The sequence below is a fragment of the Falco naumanni genome, chromosome 9 (genome assembly GCF_017639655.2).
Source record: "Falco naumanni isolate bFalNau1 chromosome 9, bFalNau1.pat, whole genome shotgun sequence".
Taxonomy (NCBI): domain Eukaryota; kingdom Metazoa; phylum Chordata; class Aves; order Falconiformes; family Falconidae; genus Falco; species Falco naumanni.
The window spans coordinates 7,474,656-7,494,565 of NC_054062.1; the positions used below are offsets into that span (position 1 = coordinate 7,474,656).

Consider the following 19,910-nt stretch of genomic DNA (forward strand, 5'->3'; position numbering starts at 1 on the left):
CCTGGAACCTGTGGGAAGTTCGTTAACACAGCAACTACCTCTGCAGAGATGTGATCTTATCACATCAGGTTTATCCACCCAACCAGTCTTCTCAGCCTCCTTCAGAAAGATGTTCCCTTCCCCTCCCCAAACAGAGTTTACAAAGCTGCAGCATCAACACTAGTACATTAAGGGCAAGTTTCAGACACGTTATCACGCTGACTTTGCCACTCTTCGGCTCCGTTGCCCTGCAATACCATACCACAGTCCACATCTGACTGCACTGTCATGGCACACAAACACTGACAGAGCTACTTCTAACAGGCTTTGATCTGCCCAATACCACCTACTGGAATTTCAGCCTCTTATAAAAATAGTACGCAAGAAGAGTACACACCAGGGGAAGTGCTACTAAAGGCTGTTATCTCATTACAAGATCTCACAGTGCACAGATTTACTTAAGATGATGATAAAAGTTATCAAAACAATGGCTGTAGCTGCATGTGCACTCCAAGGCCAATACACACCTATAATCTTCTGGAGGTGGTAATCAAAATATTTCAAGATTTGAAATCAAAAGTTTTGAAGATACCAACAAAACCAGACAAATGCTACAAAGGATTTCTTCATTTCCAGAAAAGTTGTCTCCCAGAAACCTGCAAAAAACCACCCACTAGATAATGCAACATTAACATTCTGTCATTAATTTGGAGTTCATACAACACGGTTATGCAATAATCATCAGAAAGTAGTAATCCCTGGAAGGTAATTTGCTGCTTCTTGCTTGAGAAATACTAGAGATTCCATTTCTGCTTTTTATTTAGCATTTGCAAGTAGCATCTGAATGTATTGTTCTCCTCTCAAATTTATTATTTCATATAACCAGCCAGACCAGGGCTTTTAAGTTTTCCTAATTCACATGCCACCTGCATCAAAATCTGTAGTGAAGTCAGCGGGCAAAACATGCCCACACAGCACCTCTGCTACATGGACCACAGTTTGGGAGTTTTGTGAGAAAGCTTATCCACACATCTGAAGTAATCATCAGACAAAATAATCTGACACAGCACCAGGATGTTTTCACCTGATTGACCAGCGCTCTCTTCTGAACACCTGAAACACCGTATATACATCATATATACATATAACAAACATACATCAGCAGGCCACTCATACTGCTAGGCTTGCAAGGCAAATCACAGACCAACGTGCCATTTATTAACCAAACTAGGGCCACTGTTTTAAGTGCTAGCCATAAACTAAACACGTATTAACAAACCCATGGCCTACACTGCTCTTTCACAGCACACATAAAAAAGAGCTAATCTCAGCACCAAGTCCATTGCGATGACTTCCTGCCTGGCAGAAATGCCAACAACCACCCAGAGATCTGAATGAAAGGGGTAATAAGGCTTAGCAACAGAAAAGACTGTGGAATCATATCCTTTTAGACATGGCATTTGATATGGTCCATTCCTATGGCAGCACACTGAGTTTTTGAACTTCCTCACTGCAGCTTATGCTATAAAACTGCAACAGGCATCATTATACTCACTGCTTCAGGATGTACCAGATCTTTACTCAATTTAAGAATTACATACCTAGAAGGCGGCCTGTCAGAGCAGTGACTGGCTCTGGAACTAGGACGTTCAGGCTCAGAATAGCGATAGCTCCCAGGTTCCATATAACCAGTGCTGTACCGTGGGTCATACTGTCCATAGCTATCCTCCTAGAAAAAAGAGATTGGCATGTAAGATAAGAGGTTTCCCACCTGCAGGAATAAACCTTTAAAAACAAAGAAATCACCACACACGCAACTGTGACACCTGAAGAGATGCAGATCAATGGACTACAGTATAGCTTTTGATACCTGTTGTGACAAGTTATATTCAAGTCTATTAATATCCTAAACTTAAGAAAAAAACCCATTATGCCTGCACTAAAAGCAGTTTGACCGCTCTGCAACGATGCTGTCAGTAATTCAGGCAACAGATGGGAATCAAATTTGAACATCTGGGCAGCTAAGACAGTTATAACTGCCAACTTTTTCCAAAGAACCAAATAAATTGCTGTCAGTTGATATCTTTGCCAACTGGAATCGGTATTAGCAACTACTTTAACTTTTTATAAACTTTGTAATGTAAGTTTTGTTATTCCTATCTGGATTTTCCTGACAATTAAATACTTAATGTGAATGCTATACTAAGTGATCCTGGCACAATGGTTTACATTCTTAATTCAAAGATGAAAATTCCTAATACATACTGAAGGGGGGAGGAAGGGAGAAAAAAATTTACCATGTAATAAAGATGAGCTGCTGTTCTGGGGTCTGCAGGAGGATAAGGTGGCGGATATGGAGGCTGATAAGCGTCGTAAGGATGTCTGTAGTAGTAGTAAGGGTTCTGGGGTGGACCAAAGGCATCCTGAGGAGTCTGAGGCAGGGATGGACGCTGCAGGTCTTGTTGCACATTTGGCATGACTGACTGACTGACGGTGGTAGAAGGGTCTGTGGAAGCTGGAGCACCCGACAGCTGTCCAGATGCTGGCTGCTTATCAGGACTTGTCTGATCATATCTTGTTGTCAGCTGCACCGAATCTGCCTCTTGGGGACCCACAGGTTGGGGATGGTTACTCAGCACCTGGTTCTCACGCTGCTGTGATGCCTGCACTGCTTTAGTCCCTGCAGCCACCTGGTAGTTTGAAGGAACTGAGGACTGCCCAGAAGATGCTGGTTGCTGCATCTGAGCTGCTTGCATTTGTGGTTGAGATGGCAATGCTCCCTGTACAGCTCTGTCTGATACAGCTTGATGCTGTACATCTTTTGTCACCTGTTGATAGAAATGTTGTTTGTCATGCATCTCAGGATGCATCTGACCAGCACTACTACCAGCTGACTGTTGAGGATATACTGGACCACCAGAAAGCGACTGATTATGCACCTGCACAGAATTACTTGCACTGCTTTTCTCCAACGTCCGTGACACTGTGAAGTCGAGCACTCCAGCAACTTCTTCTTTGCTATTTGAATGATTTGCAGAATTATTAGCCTGTATTACAGAATTAACAGGGGGGACTAGTGGACTTGCACCAGCAATATTTGTCCCAGGTGAAATGGATGAGCTAGACCCCGGCTTGCTAGCAAATTCAGGAATAAACCCTTCCATATTAACATTCTTTTGCCCTTCTGGAGCCAAATTAAGTGGAGTTTTCATAAGCAAATTTGCCGGCTGATTAGAAGCAGTATCAGAGGAATTAACAGGGCTTTGTAATACATTATGTTTTAACAGATTAGTATTTGGAAGTGCATTAACTAACAGAGATCCAACTTGCATGACAGGTAATGGCACGTTTTCCCCAGAAATGATCCCACCAGCATGTGAAGTCTGAGGACCCATCGCAGGCTTGTCCCCAACCCCAGAGTCCTTCATTGGCTGATTGTTTTCATTGCTGCTTAGCTGATTAGACAGAGAAATAGAAAAATTAATTGGCTGAGCCAAGTTATAGCTTTGATTAGGCTGAGCAATCAGGATAGGTTGATTCTGCAAAGACTCTGTAGGTGGAGAAGACAACAAACTTGCATAACCAGAACTTGCCTGAGACTGAAGTGCCTCCTCTTCTCCCATTTTGGGAGGATTCTCAAGATTCTCAGAAGGTATATGTCTATCTTGGGAAAGCTGAACAGCAATAGTCCCTGGTTTACTTGGCTGCTGATTAGACAGGCCTTCTTCTGGTGGCTGAATGACTTCTACAGTTTGTTTGGCAGGTACATACACTGCAGGAGCAGCAGGAGCTAGAAGAACATTTCCCCCAAAATTAGGTAACTCATTATGAGCCCACAAAGTTGTTGCTGGGCTATCACACTTTTTAACTGCTCCCTGAGCTCTTGTTGAGGACCTTCTCTCGGATATTGATTGTATGTTTTCCATAACAGGTCCCGAGTGCAACATATTTCCAGCTTCACCAGTGACTGCAAGTGGCAGTGGGTGTACCTGAGGCATGAAAATAGTTTCCAGGTTATCTGGTGGCTGTTCAAGATTGCCTGGGGATGCAGCCGGCACAGCTGTATTCTTCTTGATATTCTTTTGGTTTGAGTGGTTCTCTCTTAATTCAACCACCATCTTTGCTTGGTCGATCTCCGCAGGTTTTATACCAACTCCATGGGACCTCACGGGTTCAAAAGAACTATTTGCACTTGTCTGAAATACTCCTGTGGGCTTAGGAGGACTTGGAGTTGGAGGCTGGGATAGATTACCATGGTAGCTCTTGCCCAGGTTTAGCTCACTTGAATCACCTCCCAACGGAGAAGAGTCAATCTGTTTAAAGAAGCCAGCAGAAGATTCTTCATCAGGCTTCCCACTTTCTTGCTGAATAAACGTACCGACTTGCTCTTGAGGTCTTGCTGAGCTTGAAGCGCTCCTATGGCTAATGTTGCTATAGTTTGAAGATACACTATCTGGTCGGACAGGATGAGGTAACGAATCGGGTGCCTCCAAATTTGGTCCTCCTTCAGCATGGCTCACAACAGCATTCTTTGGAAGCATCTGACCTGGAAAGGAACCATATCTGTACAGATCAGGACCAGCAGCAGGGGATGAAGCATTTTGTGGTTCACTTGGCAGCACTTCTTGATTCTGAATGCACTCCAGGTTCTCAACATTTTCATACTGTGAGCCACCATTCCCAGACGGGTCACCTATACGTGCCTTGTCATCACTAACAAACATAGAGTGCTTAGCGGCCTGCGTCTCCTGCTGACTTACAATTTTAGAAAAGTACTGGGCATCCATTCCTTTTTGCACCATCTCACTGGCTGAACCTGTACCAATCTGCGCCTGAGAGAGAACATTAGTTGCAACCCGCTGAGGATGCATTGGCTGGTGATACAAGGATGCCGAATTTGGCTGACAAGCATCAAACTCCGTTTTCTCAACTACGTAATTTTTTTCAGATGAAAGTATTTCTTCATTTTCTGCCTCATCCCCTTTGAAAAACATGGAAAGAGTTCCTGAATCTCGATCTGCGGGAACAGGTCTATTCGATGTTTCAGGCATATCTGGAGACTGGTTTTGGGGGTTATTTTCCTGAGCTGTGGGAATGACAAAACTGGAATCTTGCAATGGTGGCTGTGGGCAAAATTGTTCCTGGTATGGTTGACTTAACCAAGTGTTAGTCATTTCTGTATTCTGCCTAAACACATTTCCAGGCTGGATGCTATTCATGTGATGACTGCTATTTGCAGAGCCATTTTTCCCATTCTTTTCACAACCAATGGATAAAGGCGCTTGCGTGGTATTTTGTGGAATACCTTGGTGTACAGGAACTTGTTGTAAATTTGCCTGTAGAGGAGGATGAGAAGTACTAACAGAGGACTGAGAAACGTTATGAACGTCAATCTGAGAAGACGGCTCAGGGTAGGGCACAAAATTTCGAACTGGAGACTGCAGGTTACTTTGAACAGGCCTCCACTGAGACATAGGCTGCTGAGGAGGTGGAGGGAAGAGTGCTGTTGCATTGGGTCCTGAAGGAACATCATTTGGATCTCTACCAACATCTTGTCTACCTCCAGGTTTGTTTGATGCAGACACCATTCCAGGATGCACACTGAAAGAATTTTCAACTGCCGCTCCTGTATTATAATGTAATGGTACTGCAGGCCCACAGAGTCCAAGATCTGCATTTGGATGCGCTTCTGTGGTACTATTTATAATATATCCTGGGGACAGTGAAGGAACTGGAACATTAGAAAACGTACTGGTATTTATTCCTGGTTGAGATACAGGAGCTGATAAAGACGTATGCGGTCCATGAGGATTGTCCCCTGCATGTGATGGTGAAGTATGGATAATGGCTGGCTGCGGAAACACTGCTGGGGAAGAACTTTGCATAACCAATGCATTGCCCTTGGATGGATTATCTAAAGGGGAACCCTGTGGAGTTTGTCTGCCAAATGCAAAAGGGTCTGTCACAGGCTGCACTGGAGCAGCTGTTGCATTTGCTCGTTTACTGAGTGAGCTGTTTCTCCAGTACATGTTCCGAGCAATGCCTGCAGGAGGTGGAGCTGCAGCTCCTGCTGGAACAGTCTGTGGAGGCTGCTGCATGATGGCCTTCTAGCAGGGTCAGATGCTAGTCGACAAACTAGTAGTGGATGCAGTAGACAGATTCCTTCTCCCAACCTGTTAAGGCAAAACAGATGACAAGTCAGTTTCCTTTCTCACAATACATGCAGCACTTAATTTTTAGTTTAGAAACAAAATTACTCTAAGAATTTGAAGTGGAAAATCTCTTTTCTCCAGAATGTATAAAAAACTTATACATAACATTGTATTTCTAAATCCAAATCCAGTATTAATGAAGCTTAATGCTGTGTGGTAACAATGCACATTATTTAACAACCGTATTAACAAATAGCTCTGAGTAATTAAACCCAGTTCAGTCCTGCACAAATGTTAAAATCTCAGACCATTAAAGCACTGATGGAATTATACTGATATATTTCCCCAAAATTGTTTTAAGCAGAAGCATGCATCATAGACAAGGCACAGCAGCAGTCAGCCCGCAACAGAACCTGCAAACACTATGGCAAGTTCAATCTAATTGTAAGGAGTTGAGAAATTACTATGTAACTAATTCTACTAGAGAAGATCTTCAGTTCTGTTGCGCTGCTGCTCAGTGTGAATGGACCTTTTTACAGGTAAGATGAGAAGCACCTCAAAAAAGAATTCATGAGATCTTATTCCCCTGAACAGAACACAGTCCATTTTTGTTTTAATAAAGAAAACATTGTGTAGGAGGACATTAGTGTTATTTGTTTTGAGAAAGGCAACTGGGTTTTCATCACAAATTTTCTCTCCTCTAGATGAATGCTGCACAATAGTAAAACTGCATTTGAGAATATAAAAGATAATCAACTGCCCCTATCTTTCAATTAATCATTTTTCTCACTTTAACACTAGTGGGACTTTGGCACAGTATCAGAGTTATAGCTGTATTTCAGGGTGGAAATGACAGGCACAGAAGTATTCCAACTCTGCCAGCAAGAACTCCAAACACAGGAATACACACGAAGTTCAGCAAATTAATCAGGAACACTTATTTTTTCAATTTTATCACCCCTTAACAATCTGGGGAGAAGGGAAGCTGGCAAAACTGGAGTTCTTCAGTACTTGCCCAGTTCAACTCAGTGAAGCTTTACCAACAACGTGATAGTCTTGGTTTCTAATAATACACAACAAATATCATTTATATAATGCAAAGTTAAATACCCACAGAAATTGTTTCATACCAGATGCAATTCTGTTTATAAAAGACAGACAAAAGCTGTGCAATTTGTAAGGTGGTTTTTTTGTTGTTTGTGTTTTGTGCAGGTTGGGGTTTTTTTCAAGATCCAGCATCTTGTCAGTAAGAGTAACAAAATGGGAAGCCAGAAGTTTCAGATGTTTGTAATCAAGCCAAAATTTTAATAGCTATACAGAAATTCAAATGAGAAAAACTTCTGGTTTCTGGTTAGCAAAAATACATATTGAGTGAACACTGTGTGACTACATGTACTTCATAAAGATTTAGAACTAAAAAATTCCAATTGACTGGTATGACAGCATGAACTACACAGACTTTATCAGACATCAGTACAACTTACCCTAGGGAAAAATCCTGTCTACTCATCACTGCAGAACTCAACAGTCCTACGTTTAGAGGGCCTGAGGTACCAGCCAACAGAGACACCGCCTCTCAATTTCTCCCCCATATTCATTTATTTCACAGCCAAATCTTAAGCTAAGGCTTTGTAAATTTGTTAAAATTTGTGTTTTGTTAAAATGTGAAAGAAAACCAGAAACTGAATTCAATAGAACAGCATTAAATAGAAAGCCTCCTTAGTTTCATGCATTACTTGCGTTTGTCTTCGACATTCCTTTTAAAACTCAAGTTGCTGTTGAACTTCTATCAAGGAATGCTTACAAAAAGGTTTCAGTGCTTCATAATCTTTTCTCCTACTACAACACCGAGGTGAAAGTTTTCTAGCCAGCCATGCTTACTGCCAGCCATGTCACCAGGAAACCCTGCCTAAAACACCCACCTCAGTTCCAACATGCTTAGGAAATCTCAGGCTGTTCTGGACCTCCCCATTTACTGTTCACCATGTTCTTTACTGTATTAACCTAACTGTAAAAACCCCTCTCTCCCCTCCAAATAAACTAGTAGGTTTAGGTAACATACTGCTAAGTGAGGAGGAAAAGAAGCTAATTAAAAAGTCTGCCAAGACAGTTACCTCCTGGAAAGTGTTGATATCTACCCAATAGTTCTGTTCTTAATAGAAAAGTTGTTTCTGAAATACAGTTGAGTACAAAAGCCAACTCTTTTCACAACTTAAATACGCACTTCCAAATTTCTAATGTGGCCTTCACGCCTTACAGTGTCTTATCAGATGTACGCAGAGAAAAAAATCCCAGAACTTTTAACACATTTTTGTAACGACAAGTAATTAGCTAATTAAAATAAGCATAGTGTTGTACTCTGAAGCACTGGCTTGCCATTCCCATAGCAGGATCTCTAATGTTGCACTACAGAAGTTCAATAGGAGGGTATCAGATCCCTTACAGAAGGAAAGTTAATATTAACAGACTGGACACAGTAGTAAAAGCATGCACGATTTGAAGTAGTAAGTACAAATAAAATGAACATGCCCATATCAGGTCATTTAAACAGAAGATATCAACTCTGTGATACCAACCCTCCCTGCCCCCAATCCAGTATTAACAGAAATGCTGATTTTAAGAAATTTATAAATGATAAATAACTACGTAAGTTAACAGCAATCCATCCCTACTTATCTAGCCTAGAAATTCTTAACTTTCAACAGGTTTATTAACAGATAATGCAGAGCAGCCTGCTAAACATTAGTCACCAGAAATAACAATTGCAGAAGGTGTTTCCAGACATGCCAAGAAAATGTTACCAAAGAGGGAAAGAAAAGATTAAAAGTACCCTCTAGACAAAGCCATCAATAAATTTCACCTGACGAGCTCTACAGCCATGATTAGTTTTAAACTCCCCTGTGAAAATTTATCTGCACGAAGGAATAATTTATTTTTGGGAAAATAATTTAATCCTATCTCCAAGGGACATAAACTATATAAATTACGCTTAAACAAGAAAAAGTATGCCCACAAAGCAGGTTACAGAGTACTAATGTTAATTCTCATGTATGCCTATATACACACACACGTTGGCACACACATGTGCGCATACCGAAGAATAAATAACATGTTCACATACACAGATTCTGAACAATGAGAACAAAGTGAATAAAAAAAAAAACCTGCTGCAATCCCAAATACAAGAATAGCTAGCAAATGAGATTTGCAGCTTTGAAAAAAAAAAAAATCAGTATCTGGGACACCAGTTTTTCAGATTTTTTTTATGTCGACAGTTGCACACCTGCACACATGTGGATGACACTCAGGTTGAACACATTCTACATTTTTAGTACTCTTGATAGCTTCCTACTGGCCTTCTCATAAATGGCAACCACAGTTACAATGTTATTCAGTAAAAATACAGTTGTAGGACAAGGGGGAATGACTTTAAACTGAAAGAGGGTAGATTTAGATTAGGTATCAGGACAAAATTCTCCACCATGAGGGTGCTGAGGTGCTGGCACAGGCTGCCCAGAGCAGCTGGGGATGCCCCATCCCTGGAAGTGCTCCAGGCCAGGCTGGATGGGGCTGGGAGCAACCTGGTCTAGTGGCAGGTGACCCTGCCCGTGGCAGGGGGGTGGAACTGGGTGATCTTTAATGTCCCTTCTGACCCAAACAGTTCCATGATTCTATGGCTCTATGAAAAGAGCTCTTTAGGAAATCAAAAGCAGAGAGCTTAACATGATTCACAGACAGAAGCAGCACAAAACATTTCCATTTGTTTTGTAAAGGAGACTGCCTACCAGTCCATTACACCAGCAGGTCCCAACACTTCCAGGCAATTGCACTACTGAGTCAGCAGCAGTTGCTACTCCAGTAAAGCACAGACCTATGACACTTGTCAACTCGAAAAAACCCTGAGTTGTGACAAGTATTGTGTCTTGTCAGAAGAAATACACGATAACGAGTGCCAGGTAATAATGATAACTGTAGGATCCCTCTTTCCCCCACCCCATGAAATATTATTCGTGCACCTGTCCCACCGTGGCACCCGAGGCGACCCAGAACGACCCAAATCCCAAACCCTGCCCGAATCCTGCAGGGAAAGCCGCCTGGGCAGCAGTGCCCGGTGCCTGCCGCAGCCCCTCACCACCGCGCCCCTCCTTGCGGCACTACCACCTGCCCCAACCGGGGCCAGGGGCCGAGCCCCGGGGCCGCCAGCGACCCGCCGCCTCCCTGCGCTGCGGCAGGCGGCCCCGGGAGCCGCCACCCGGAGACCCACCCGCACTGAAGTACGGCGGCACGGGGCAGCCCCCGCCGCACCGAGGGGAGCGCCGGCCGCCGCCAGCCCCGGGGCCCGCACCTCAGGCCCTGCGCTCCTCACGCAGCCCGCCCGGGATTCCCAGCCCTCCGGGCTGCCGCCGGCCCCTTCCCTCAGCCGCCCCTCACGCTGCGGCGGCGCCCGGTCCTGCCCCGTGGTACCTGGCAGCTCCCCGCCGACGGAGACCCCTCAGCAGCGGGCGGCGCCGCCCCCCTTCGCGGCCGCAACACCAGCCCCCTCCGCCGCCATCTTGGAACATCCGCCTCAGTTCCGCCGCCGCCGACGTGTCATGCCGCGTCGCGCGATGACGCCACAGAGCGCGCGGGGCCCGGCGCCGCGCGCTTGTTTGTGTTTCTCTCTGGCCGGCTCCGCCCGCCCTCCCGCGTTCCTTAAAGGGAAAAGGGGGCGGCAGGAGTGTCGGAGGGGGGGGAAAAAAACCAACAACAACAAAAAAAACCCAAACCAGCAACAGGCAGCCCTAAGGGCGGGAGCGGCCTCGATAGTGCCCGCCCCGTGGCGACATGCTCTGGGTGTCACGGGTTCGAGGCCCGGCTGGGGTGGCTGCGGGGGCGGCCGGTCTTCGTGCCTCCCGCGTTGGGCGCTGCGGTCCCGGTTGTCCGCTCGGCGTGGCGGGTGGGGCTGTGCTGCCAAGCCTCTGTCCGCCGCAGGCCTCGCTCCTGGCCGGTCGGGGTTTGGCGGAGCGCGGCGCCGTGGGGGTCCCGGGCACCCGTTTCCGAGCGCCAGGGTTTCCCGGGACGGGTGCAGTGACGCAGGAGGCCGCCAGGGCGGGACAGAGCTCCGCGGGGCACGGCCCGGGCACTGGCTGCGGCGCCGGCCCCGGCCTGTCACGGGGGAGCTGCGGGCGGGGGGGACGGCGGGGAGCTGCGTCAGCGCGCTGCTCCGGGCCGCTCAGCCTGAGAACGAGGAAAACCGGGTTTTTTTTGAAGGAAGAGGCAAAATGAAAGAAACTGTTAGTAGTTGCAAAGCGAGATCTCTGTCTCGCAGGTCCATAGGGGCTTAATTTGTGAGAGGCTGTGGACCGAGTGAGGGGACACGAACTGTACTGGGGGGCTGTCAGCCATGTCAGGGGACAAGAACCGTGTGAGGGGACATGAACCGCATGGGGAACTGTTATCCATGTCAGGGGACAAGAACCGTGTGAGGGGACATGAACCGCATGGGGGACTGTTACCCATATCAGGGGACAAGAACCGTGTGAGAGGCTGTTAGCTGTGAGAAGGGACATGAACCACATGGGGGGCTGTTAGCCATGTCAGGGGACAAGAACCGTGTGAGGGGACATGAACTGCATGGGGGGCTGTTAGCCATGTCAGGGGACAAGAACCGTGTGAGGGGACATGAACTGCATGGGGGGCTGTTAGCCATGTCAGGGGACAAGAACCGTGTCAGTGGCCGTTAGCTGTGAGAGGGGACATGAACTGCTTGGGGGGCTGTCAGCCATGTCAGGGGCCATCAGCCGTGTGAGGCGACATGAACTGTGTGAGGGGCTGTTAGCCATGTGAGGGGACAAGAACCATGCGAGGGGACCATGCACCGCATAGGAGGCTGTTACCCATGTCAGGGGCCATCAGCCACGCGAGGGGCTGTTAGCCATGTCAGGGGACATGAACTGTGTGAGGGGCTGTTAGCTGTGTGAGGGAACAAGAACCACGTGAGCGCTCGGAAGGCTGGCATACAAGCATCCAAAAGCTGCAGCATGGCAGACGGCTCGGTTCATCCCTGCTGCACACAGCTGTCCCTGGGATGCATTAACTTAGAGGCCCTATAAACGCACTTCAGAGAAGCATATGTTTGGTGGTCTGTTGTGTTTGTTTTGTTTTTTTTTTTAAGACGAGATCATAGCATGATTTCAAATAGTTACGTGCTAGTCTAAAGATTTTACTCCACTCTGCTGTGTGTTGGGGCTATTTCACACAAACACGGAGCTTTTAAGGGGTGAGTCGCTGTTCAAACCAAAGAACGATGTCTCCTTTACAGGTGGTGGCCACTGTGCCAATATTGTCATACTCTGCACCTAACAACAAACCTTGGAGAGGAAAATACAAATGACCTACCAAATGTCTTAATCAAGGGTTATTATCAGCACAAGAGCTGTTTCTGCAAACTGGATCATTAAAGCAGGGCGATATCCTCAAAGGCCAGTCCAAGCAGGGGAAGCAGCACTTTGATGCTGGTGTGGGAACCAGAGGCAGCGCTGTGATTTTTACAGTGCCTTTCATCTCCCTCTTTTGTAGGAACATTCTTATAAATCAGCTTGTCAAATAAAATTTCCCTACACTGGCATGAATCGCAGATATAAGCCCTGGTCCTCCCTTGGTATTTCCCCCAACAGGTGTAATCTGAGGAAACATGACTTTAATTAGCTTGATTGACTTTTAAAAAATATGCATGTATTCTGTAAATATCATCAACAGCTTACATCTGTATAGCTATATATTTATATTACATATCTAACCTTCTTATACACCTATACACATACATACACAACATAAACATTGATGATGGAATCTCACCTTTGCTGTTCTGATAAGTATGTGATTATAAAGAATTGCTACATTAAAATATTAAACTCCTTTTTACCCTGAAGCTTTCTAACAGATTTGCCATACTCAGCAAGTGCAGCCAGTTCTGGACTTGAGAGTGACCAGTTACAAATAAAAAAGCTGGCAGGATGAGGACAGCATGTGTCTTTCTCCCCTGCTTCATCAGCTTACATGGTATACAACACATGATACTGATCTTTTCCCATTAAATTCTGATAATTTCTTCAGCCTTCAGGTTGCAGGCAACCATAAACACATCCCTGTCCTAGGAGCTCGCTATTAAAGGGATCACTCTCTGAGTTTAGAAACAAGGAAAATGGCTAAAGGAGAGTATGAGTATTGGTATTCTGTATCAGGCTAGCCAACTCGAACAAGCTGAGCTTTATTTATTTACTCATTTAGTTGCTGTGATTAGTCAAACTATCCCAGCCACATTAACCCATGTGTAATTGGAGACAGGCTACACCTTAGATGAATTTGGCTTCTTTTGTACATTCTTAAGGGGGTGATTAGAGCTGCAGCAAGAATTCGGCAATCAGGGTTCCAGCAGCTGTTAGCAACTTTCTGAGCAAACACCAACAGCCTGGAGGTAAAAGCAATACAGAGTAGCAGTTTCTAAACGTCCCATCTAATTGAGCAGGAATAATGAAAACAAAGAAGAAAAAAAACCAAGCCCTCCAGCATGTAAACAAATAGTTCAGGTGCACCAATTCCTCATAGCATCAACATACTTGCCATCAGAATAGCTGGGTGCTAATCTTGTCTTAAGCAAACATTTCTGAACCCTTCCCTTGGTGTGGGAAGTAATTTAAGTGCTTCTCAGCCTTTTTCACCTGGAGTGCTAAAACAACCACGCTTACCATGACCCGTTGGTTCCTCAGCATCTTCTGTTGACACTAGAGCTTGAAATCCAGCTGCCAGCACCTTTACCAACCCGAGGTAAAGATGAGCTTGTGGTTGGGCCATGCAGGTTGGCTGGAGGGGACTGGGGGAAGGCAGATCCTTCAGAGAGTTGGTGGGAAAGCCCAAGTGCAGAAGGAGGGTTTGAAACTGGGGCCATGTCTTGTTTCTCATTTAACTTTGCCTCAATCCCAGCTGTGGATCTGTGACCCTATGATCATCTCGTGTACTTGCCCAGGAAAGCAGGAGTGAGGGACTGGCAGGAGTTCATGTGTCACCAGATGTCTTCATAAATGTAAGAGACATTGGGGGCTAAACGCTTAAAAACTAAACTGTGTGGCCTTACTCCTCTGCTGCTTAGGAAACCTTTTCTGACTTGTAGTTTGAATCACCTTTTGGCCAGTTTATTAGTATCTATTCATGTGCCAATGCTGACCTTGTTTTACCTTTCTCTGGTATTTAGTCCCCTCTTTCCTCATTCTGGCTCTGACCCATCCTTATGGGAAATTACGTGCCTTGCAGCCCCTCACTTTTTAAATGAGCTGCGTGTATTTTGTTGCCTCTTGCAATGTTGTGTTGTTTTGCACATCCTTATAACTTCCTTTTCTTAATCCATTCCAGGCCAAATTCCTGGTTTGACCATGAGGGACTGGAGTGTTGCACACTAGACCAGGTGTGAGAGAACCTTACTAATGCCTCCCATTGGCATGAGCATCTCCCGGTCTCACTGGCAGCATGGGGCCATGGGGTGCTTGCAGCCAGCCATGGGCACGGGTGCTGGGATGTGTACGTGTGGGAGACGCCTGGGAGGATGGGCTGCGTGGGAACATGGCTGGATGTTCCCAGACGTGATTCATGGACAGCACATGTGCGAATCGTGGTGAAGGCAGACACACTTCATCTAGCGTATCCCAGATGGGATGCAGCAAGACACAACTTGGGGGGAAGAGCACGTCTCAGGAAGCCCATCTCCAGGGTGTCCCTTGGGGTAACGAGATCCTCGCTGGTGAACCGCATTTTGCAGGGGAAAGAGGGATTTGTCCTCAGCTAAAATACACCTTTCTGCAGAGTCTGCAGGGAGTGCACACTGGCACATCGGCTCCCTAACCTCTGAAGGTGCTGCATTTCACTGCTGCTGGGTGGCGTGTAAAATGCAACTGCTGCAGCACCAGCTTCTGGCCAGCTGTACAGCCCGTCTGGCAGCCCCGAATCCGTCTGGGGCTGGATACTGGGTACATGTACGCACATGCCCACTCCCTCCCTAGCTACAGAGTGGAAAATACCAGCATTCCATGAGTTACCAGGCTTATCTGATTTGGGAGGAGGTCCACAGCTTGGCTATTTATATCCAGTTATTTGGGGACTTTGCAGCTGCATTTGGACTATAGAGTCCCTGTGGGGAAGAAAGAATTAAATTCAATTACCTTTCAAAATCTTGAGCGCAGCAAAGACAGCACACATTTCTGTACAGTGTCTGTGCCTGGAGTGGCATTAGTGAAACTTCCCTTGGGTGCTGCTGCCCTTTGGTGGTGTAGTCAGATGGCTCCCCAGTTCCTATCCGCGCAAGCCACCACATCTGAGAGCCCAGCCATATGCTCAGCGCTGCGTGTGAAGTAGGAAGCTCCATACATAACTCGTAAAAACACTACTTGTAGAGGGCTGTTTCCATAGGCACCACGGAATTAAAAGCACATGGCCTTTTTTTACCCTTGGCCGTCTCATCAGGCAGAGAACGCTCCTAAAAAAACCATCAGAAAGCAAAGTTTTAAAGTGACAGAATACAGTACTTTGAACATGCGTGAGTGACACTCTTTAAAAAACTTTTCCCCTTTTAGGTCCTGACTGAACGGCAGAGGCCCGAGAAGACATCAGAGCATCCACAGCACAGGTAAAGGGCTACCTGGGCAAAGGCCACCCTGGCCGAAAGCCTCGCAGAGCCCCTCCTACCTTGCTCAATCCAGACGTCTCAATTTGGTGAGAGTTTTGCACAAGTTAAGCAGAAAGTTTCACTGTCCAAAGCTCTGCTCTGAGCTTTAACACAGAGAACAAGATGTTAGGGAAGTGTCGAGGCAGCCCTGCAGTACTGAGACAGCAGGTATCAAGCCCAGATTTCAACCATTCTGTAACAAAAACACTGAAGTTCCAGTTTTAGTAAAATCTAGATGCCCAGAAGCATCATTTATTGCAAATCAGTTAACCAAAAAAAAATACATCATTTTTGCAAACTACAACTTTGCATGTAGATAACTTTATTACAGAAGATATCTTTTCTTAAACTACACTCTAGTTTATAAAACATAGGAAGATTCAACACCACGTGATGTTTTTATCACTCAGGCATGTCACAATAACAATGGTCTGAAATGTTAACTAAGACGAGTGCTCAGCAAGGCACTGTGCCTTGAGAAATATCCATTTTATTTGGTGTTCTAATAAAAAGGAATGAGGAAAAGGAAACCTTTTTTCAGGTTTTCCTGATTAAATGCTATTTGCCTGCCCCATACACATATCTAGACTTAGCGTGTCTGCTTGCCTTTGCACCCGAGTGAGTGATATTCCAACACCTCTATAAGGTGATATATTTATGATATATTTAAGACTTGCTCATTTAGATTTTTGAAACAAAATCCACCTTTTCTTAAAAAAAACATATTTACAAACATTAAATCTGCCACAGGCTTATACTATATTTTACATGATACACAGAAAGAGTGTACATCAATATAAAAAAAGATGATCACTCCAGACTAACAAGAACAAAATGTTAACGTTTCACAGCACAGACTCGACTGTGCTGTCCTTCGCCCTCCTGTTTACCCAGTTCAGCATCCAACCAAAACTGGCAGCACTTTCCACTGAGCACCCAGCAACTGCGCTGCCAGAGGAGCTGGAGACGGGCGAGTACTTCGTGGTGGCAGTGTTATAATGCTTTGTAATCTCACTCAGGTTGTCTGCATTAATAGACACGCCTTCTTTAAAATAGGCAGGCCATCCTTAAAATAAGGATGTGGTTTACAAGTTTATATTGGCATTTATTTCTTAAACAGTTACTCAAATGCAAACACAAAAACAAAAAACAGTAAAGATATTCAAAGTAAAATTAAGTCTCCGTTGTGTATAGTTATGCGTTTGGTATATACTCCATAGTTATGGGCTTGCCCTCTTGAAAGTTTGGCAAATAGACTTCTTTTTGGTGGGGGACGGTATTCACGTTTTGTAGGTTTGTTTGTTCTTTTTTAGCTTAGATCCTGTTCTTACAGGTCTATAATCCTGATTACTTTTTTTTAAGATCATAAAAATCATTTAAATATATATTTTTTTATATATATAAAAACAAGAGAGAACAAAAGTTCTTATTATCAAGGCAAATGTACAACTATATAATACTGAAATTTAAACAAAGATTCATGACTGGTACCATAAAATGTCCTCTCAGTTATAATAACAAAGGAAACATTTTAAAGTACATTTCAAAAATCTGTTCACACTTAATTTTTTTCCCCCTAAGGAGTGGTATTTTTAGTCAATTTTTCCTTCCCCTTTTCTTTCTCACCTCTCTTTCTGAGTTGAAAGAGAAAAAAAAATAAATTAATGGCATTTCAGAATCACAAATCACTGCTTATAGCTTTACATAAACATTTCCTCTCAAATCAAACACAATGAACCCCCCCAAACAAAAAAGAATGTCCTATAAAAACCTAATTTTTTGATTTCTTGAAACACAACTGGTATCCCACATCGAGTTCTTAACAATAGAACATATAAATAAAAAGGCAGTGTTTTCATGTAAAATAAAAAGTACATAAATAAATACTAAAAAAAAAGGAATTAATTTGTCTTTTTATTTTTTTATAAAAACATATTTAAAAAGGATCCTTTAATGAAAGCATCCAGTGTCCTTTTAAAAAAGATTTCCTCGAGCTTCTAACTCCCACTGAGCATCAGTGTCTATGAAACACTGTCTTTTACTTGAAGGCTTCAGGGATGTGTCCCATCTGTGACTGCATACTCGTGGGAGGGCTGGAGATGCCCTCGGACCAGTCGGACACGTTGGAGTGAGGAGATGAGCTGGACCACTGGTCCGGTGACTCTGGAGATGGCGTTAGGAAAGGGTGGTCGGGCACCTGGAGCTGGTGGCTGGGGGTGTTGTCCAAGGGGGAGGAATAACTGTGCTGGGAAGGTGGAGTTAGAAACTGCGTGGTGGTCATGGGCTGGGCAAGGGAGGATGGCAGAGACGTGGGCAGCATCTGGGAATCTTGAGGCAGGATCGTGTGGACTGCCATGGTACTGCTGCTCACCGGCTGCATGTCGGGCTGGCTCAGCTCGGTACCGAGGAAATTCTGGCCAATGTGACTGCTCGCACTGGAACTGGGGTTGTGATGCTGCTGTGGTTGCTGCTGCTGTGGTTGCTGCTGGGGTTGCTGTGGCTGCTGCTGCGGCTGCATGTTTTGCTGCTGCAGCTGTTGCTGCTGCATCTGCTGTAGCTGCTGGCTCTGCATCAGGTGAGGCTGGGAAGCCAGCCGAGTGTTGGGCATGGCCTGGTAGCTCATCATCTGCGACAAGCTTGTGGTGGGCAAGCCATTGTGCAGGGAGGTCATCATACCATGTTGAAGGTTTTGCGTCTGCTGATGGGCCGCTGGTTGCATGTTGCCTCTCATGGGGTTGTACTGATTCTGGACCATGCCGTTCTGCAGCCTGGTGAGCCAGTCACACTGCCCGTTCAGACCGGCTGCTCCGCCGACAGAGAAATTCATCGGGGCATTGCTCATCACTGTGCTGGGGCTGGAGACGGGGAGGTGAGAGAGACGCGGCGGCACCGAATCGAAGGCCATCCTGCTGGAGTTTCCCATGGCCATATCCTGCTTTCCCGCCATGTTGAGGTGGTTGATGCTCATGTGGGCATCAGGCATGCCTGGCAGATGATTCAGAGGCATGGAAGGCGACTGCTGAAATGGAGAGGTCATCAGTGGAGGAGAGGCGACATCTGACAGGTACCCATGGGGCGACTCCAGGGAGTCCACTGGAGACAACACACTGGAATTGTCCAGCAGACATCCTTTTCCATCTTGTGACTTTTTCCTCCGGGCTTTGAGGTCTTTGGCATCCTTGCCGTTGCAGCTCAAGCCCTTGGTACTCGGCTTCCTGGCCTTCTTGCCCTGGACGGCAGGTTTCAGGTTGCCAATGTAGCTGTTGGGAGAGCAGAGCGGTGGGGACAGCGTAGGTGCCCCCAAAGGGCCGTTGTGCAGTGGTGGGCTCCGCACCAGGTTGTACTCATCCAACAGCCTCACGATGTCATGGTGCATGCGCTCCTGGGCGATGTCCCGTGGGAGCCGGTCCATGTGGTCCGTGATGTCACGGTTGGCAAAATGGTCCAGCAGGACCTTGGCGGTTTCGTAGCTCCCTTCTCTGGCTGCGAGGAACAGTGGGGTCTCCTCCTGGAAACCCAGCAAAGACGGTTAGGTTTAAGTTCACAGATTCTCCTGGCTAACGCTATCCTGAGGTCTACGCCCAGCACCATGCAGATGGGTGGCAGAGACAGTAACTGTCTCTCCTTTGGTGAGGTTTTGCTGCTGCTTTTTCCTACACTGCTAAGTGACATCCTTGTACTGATATCAAACCAGGAACCCTATGAGTGACCCAGAACAATGCAAGGCGATAGCCACACAAACACTGCATCATACTGCTCACCAAGCACTGCACATCCCCTCAGTATCACCCATAGCACCAAATCCCACAATGCTTCTTTGAGCTAAATCAAACAGCTTCATTCAGAGCAGAACGGAGTCTCAGTGCCAAACTGTTATTTTTTAAGCAAAAATTACTCTTTTAACAGACTCCCCAAATGGTTCTTTCTTTGCCTGCATCATCCCGGGAGACTCCTACCTTATTGTTCTGCATATCCTTATTGGCACCATTCTTCAGGAGAACTACTGCGGCTTCAACATTATTCACAGCAGCTGCCCAGTGCAGTGCCGACTTGCCTAGAGGAAGAATGTGAAATACAACACACGT

At 45.7% G+C, this 19,910-nt stretch overlaps 2 protein-coding genes across 9 annotated transcripts in view; both read right to left on the reverse strand.

The window, feature by feature from the left end:
- SEC16A (SEC16 homolog A, endoplasmic reticulum export factor) overlaps nt 1-11,145 on the reverse strand; it is a 31,909-nt gene extending 20,764 nt beyond the window's left edge. For 3 of the 6 annotated variants that reach the window (XM_040606973.1, XM_040606972.1, XM_040606971.1), the window contains exons 1-3: nt 10,596-11,143; nt 2,277-6,152; nt 1,581-1,708 (exon numbers count right to left, since the gene is read on the reverse strand). In XM_040606973.1, coding sequence (XP_040462907.1) covers nt 1,581-1,708; nt 2,277-6,077 — 3,929 coding nt within the window. In that variant the 5' untranslated portion in view covers nt 6,078-6,152; nt 10,596-11,143. Of the gene's footprint in view, nt 1-1,580; nt 1,709-2,276; nt 6,153-10,595 lie in introns of all 6 variants that reach the window. The other 3 variants (XM_040606970.1, XM_040606969.1, XM_040606974.1) reach the window with 2 other exon arrangements.
- Nucleotides 11,146-16,044: 4,899 nt separating this feature from the next.
- Nucleotides 16,045-19,910, reverse strand: part of NOTCH1 (notch receptor 1) — a 44,653-nt gene continuing 40,787 nt past the window's right edge. For all 3 annotated transcript variants that reach the window (XM_040606926.1, XM_040606925.1, XM_040606927.1), the window contains exons 33-34: nt 19,782-19,879; nt 16,045-19,333 (exon numbers count right to left, since the gene is read on the reverse strand). In XM_040606926.1, coding sequence (XP_040462860.1) covers nt 17,864-19,333; nt 19,782-19,879 — 1,568 coding nt within the window. In that variant the 3' untranslated portion in view covers nt 16,045-17,863. The remainder of the gene's footprint in view (nt 19,334-19,781; nt 19,880-19,910) is intronic.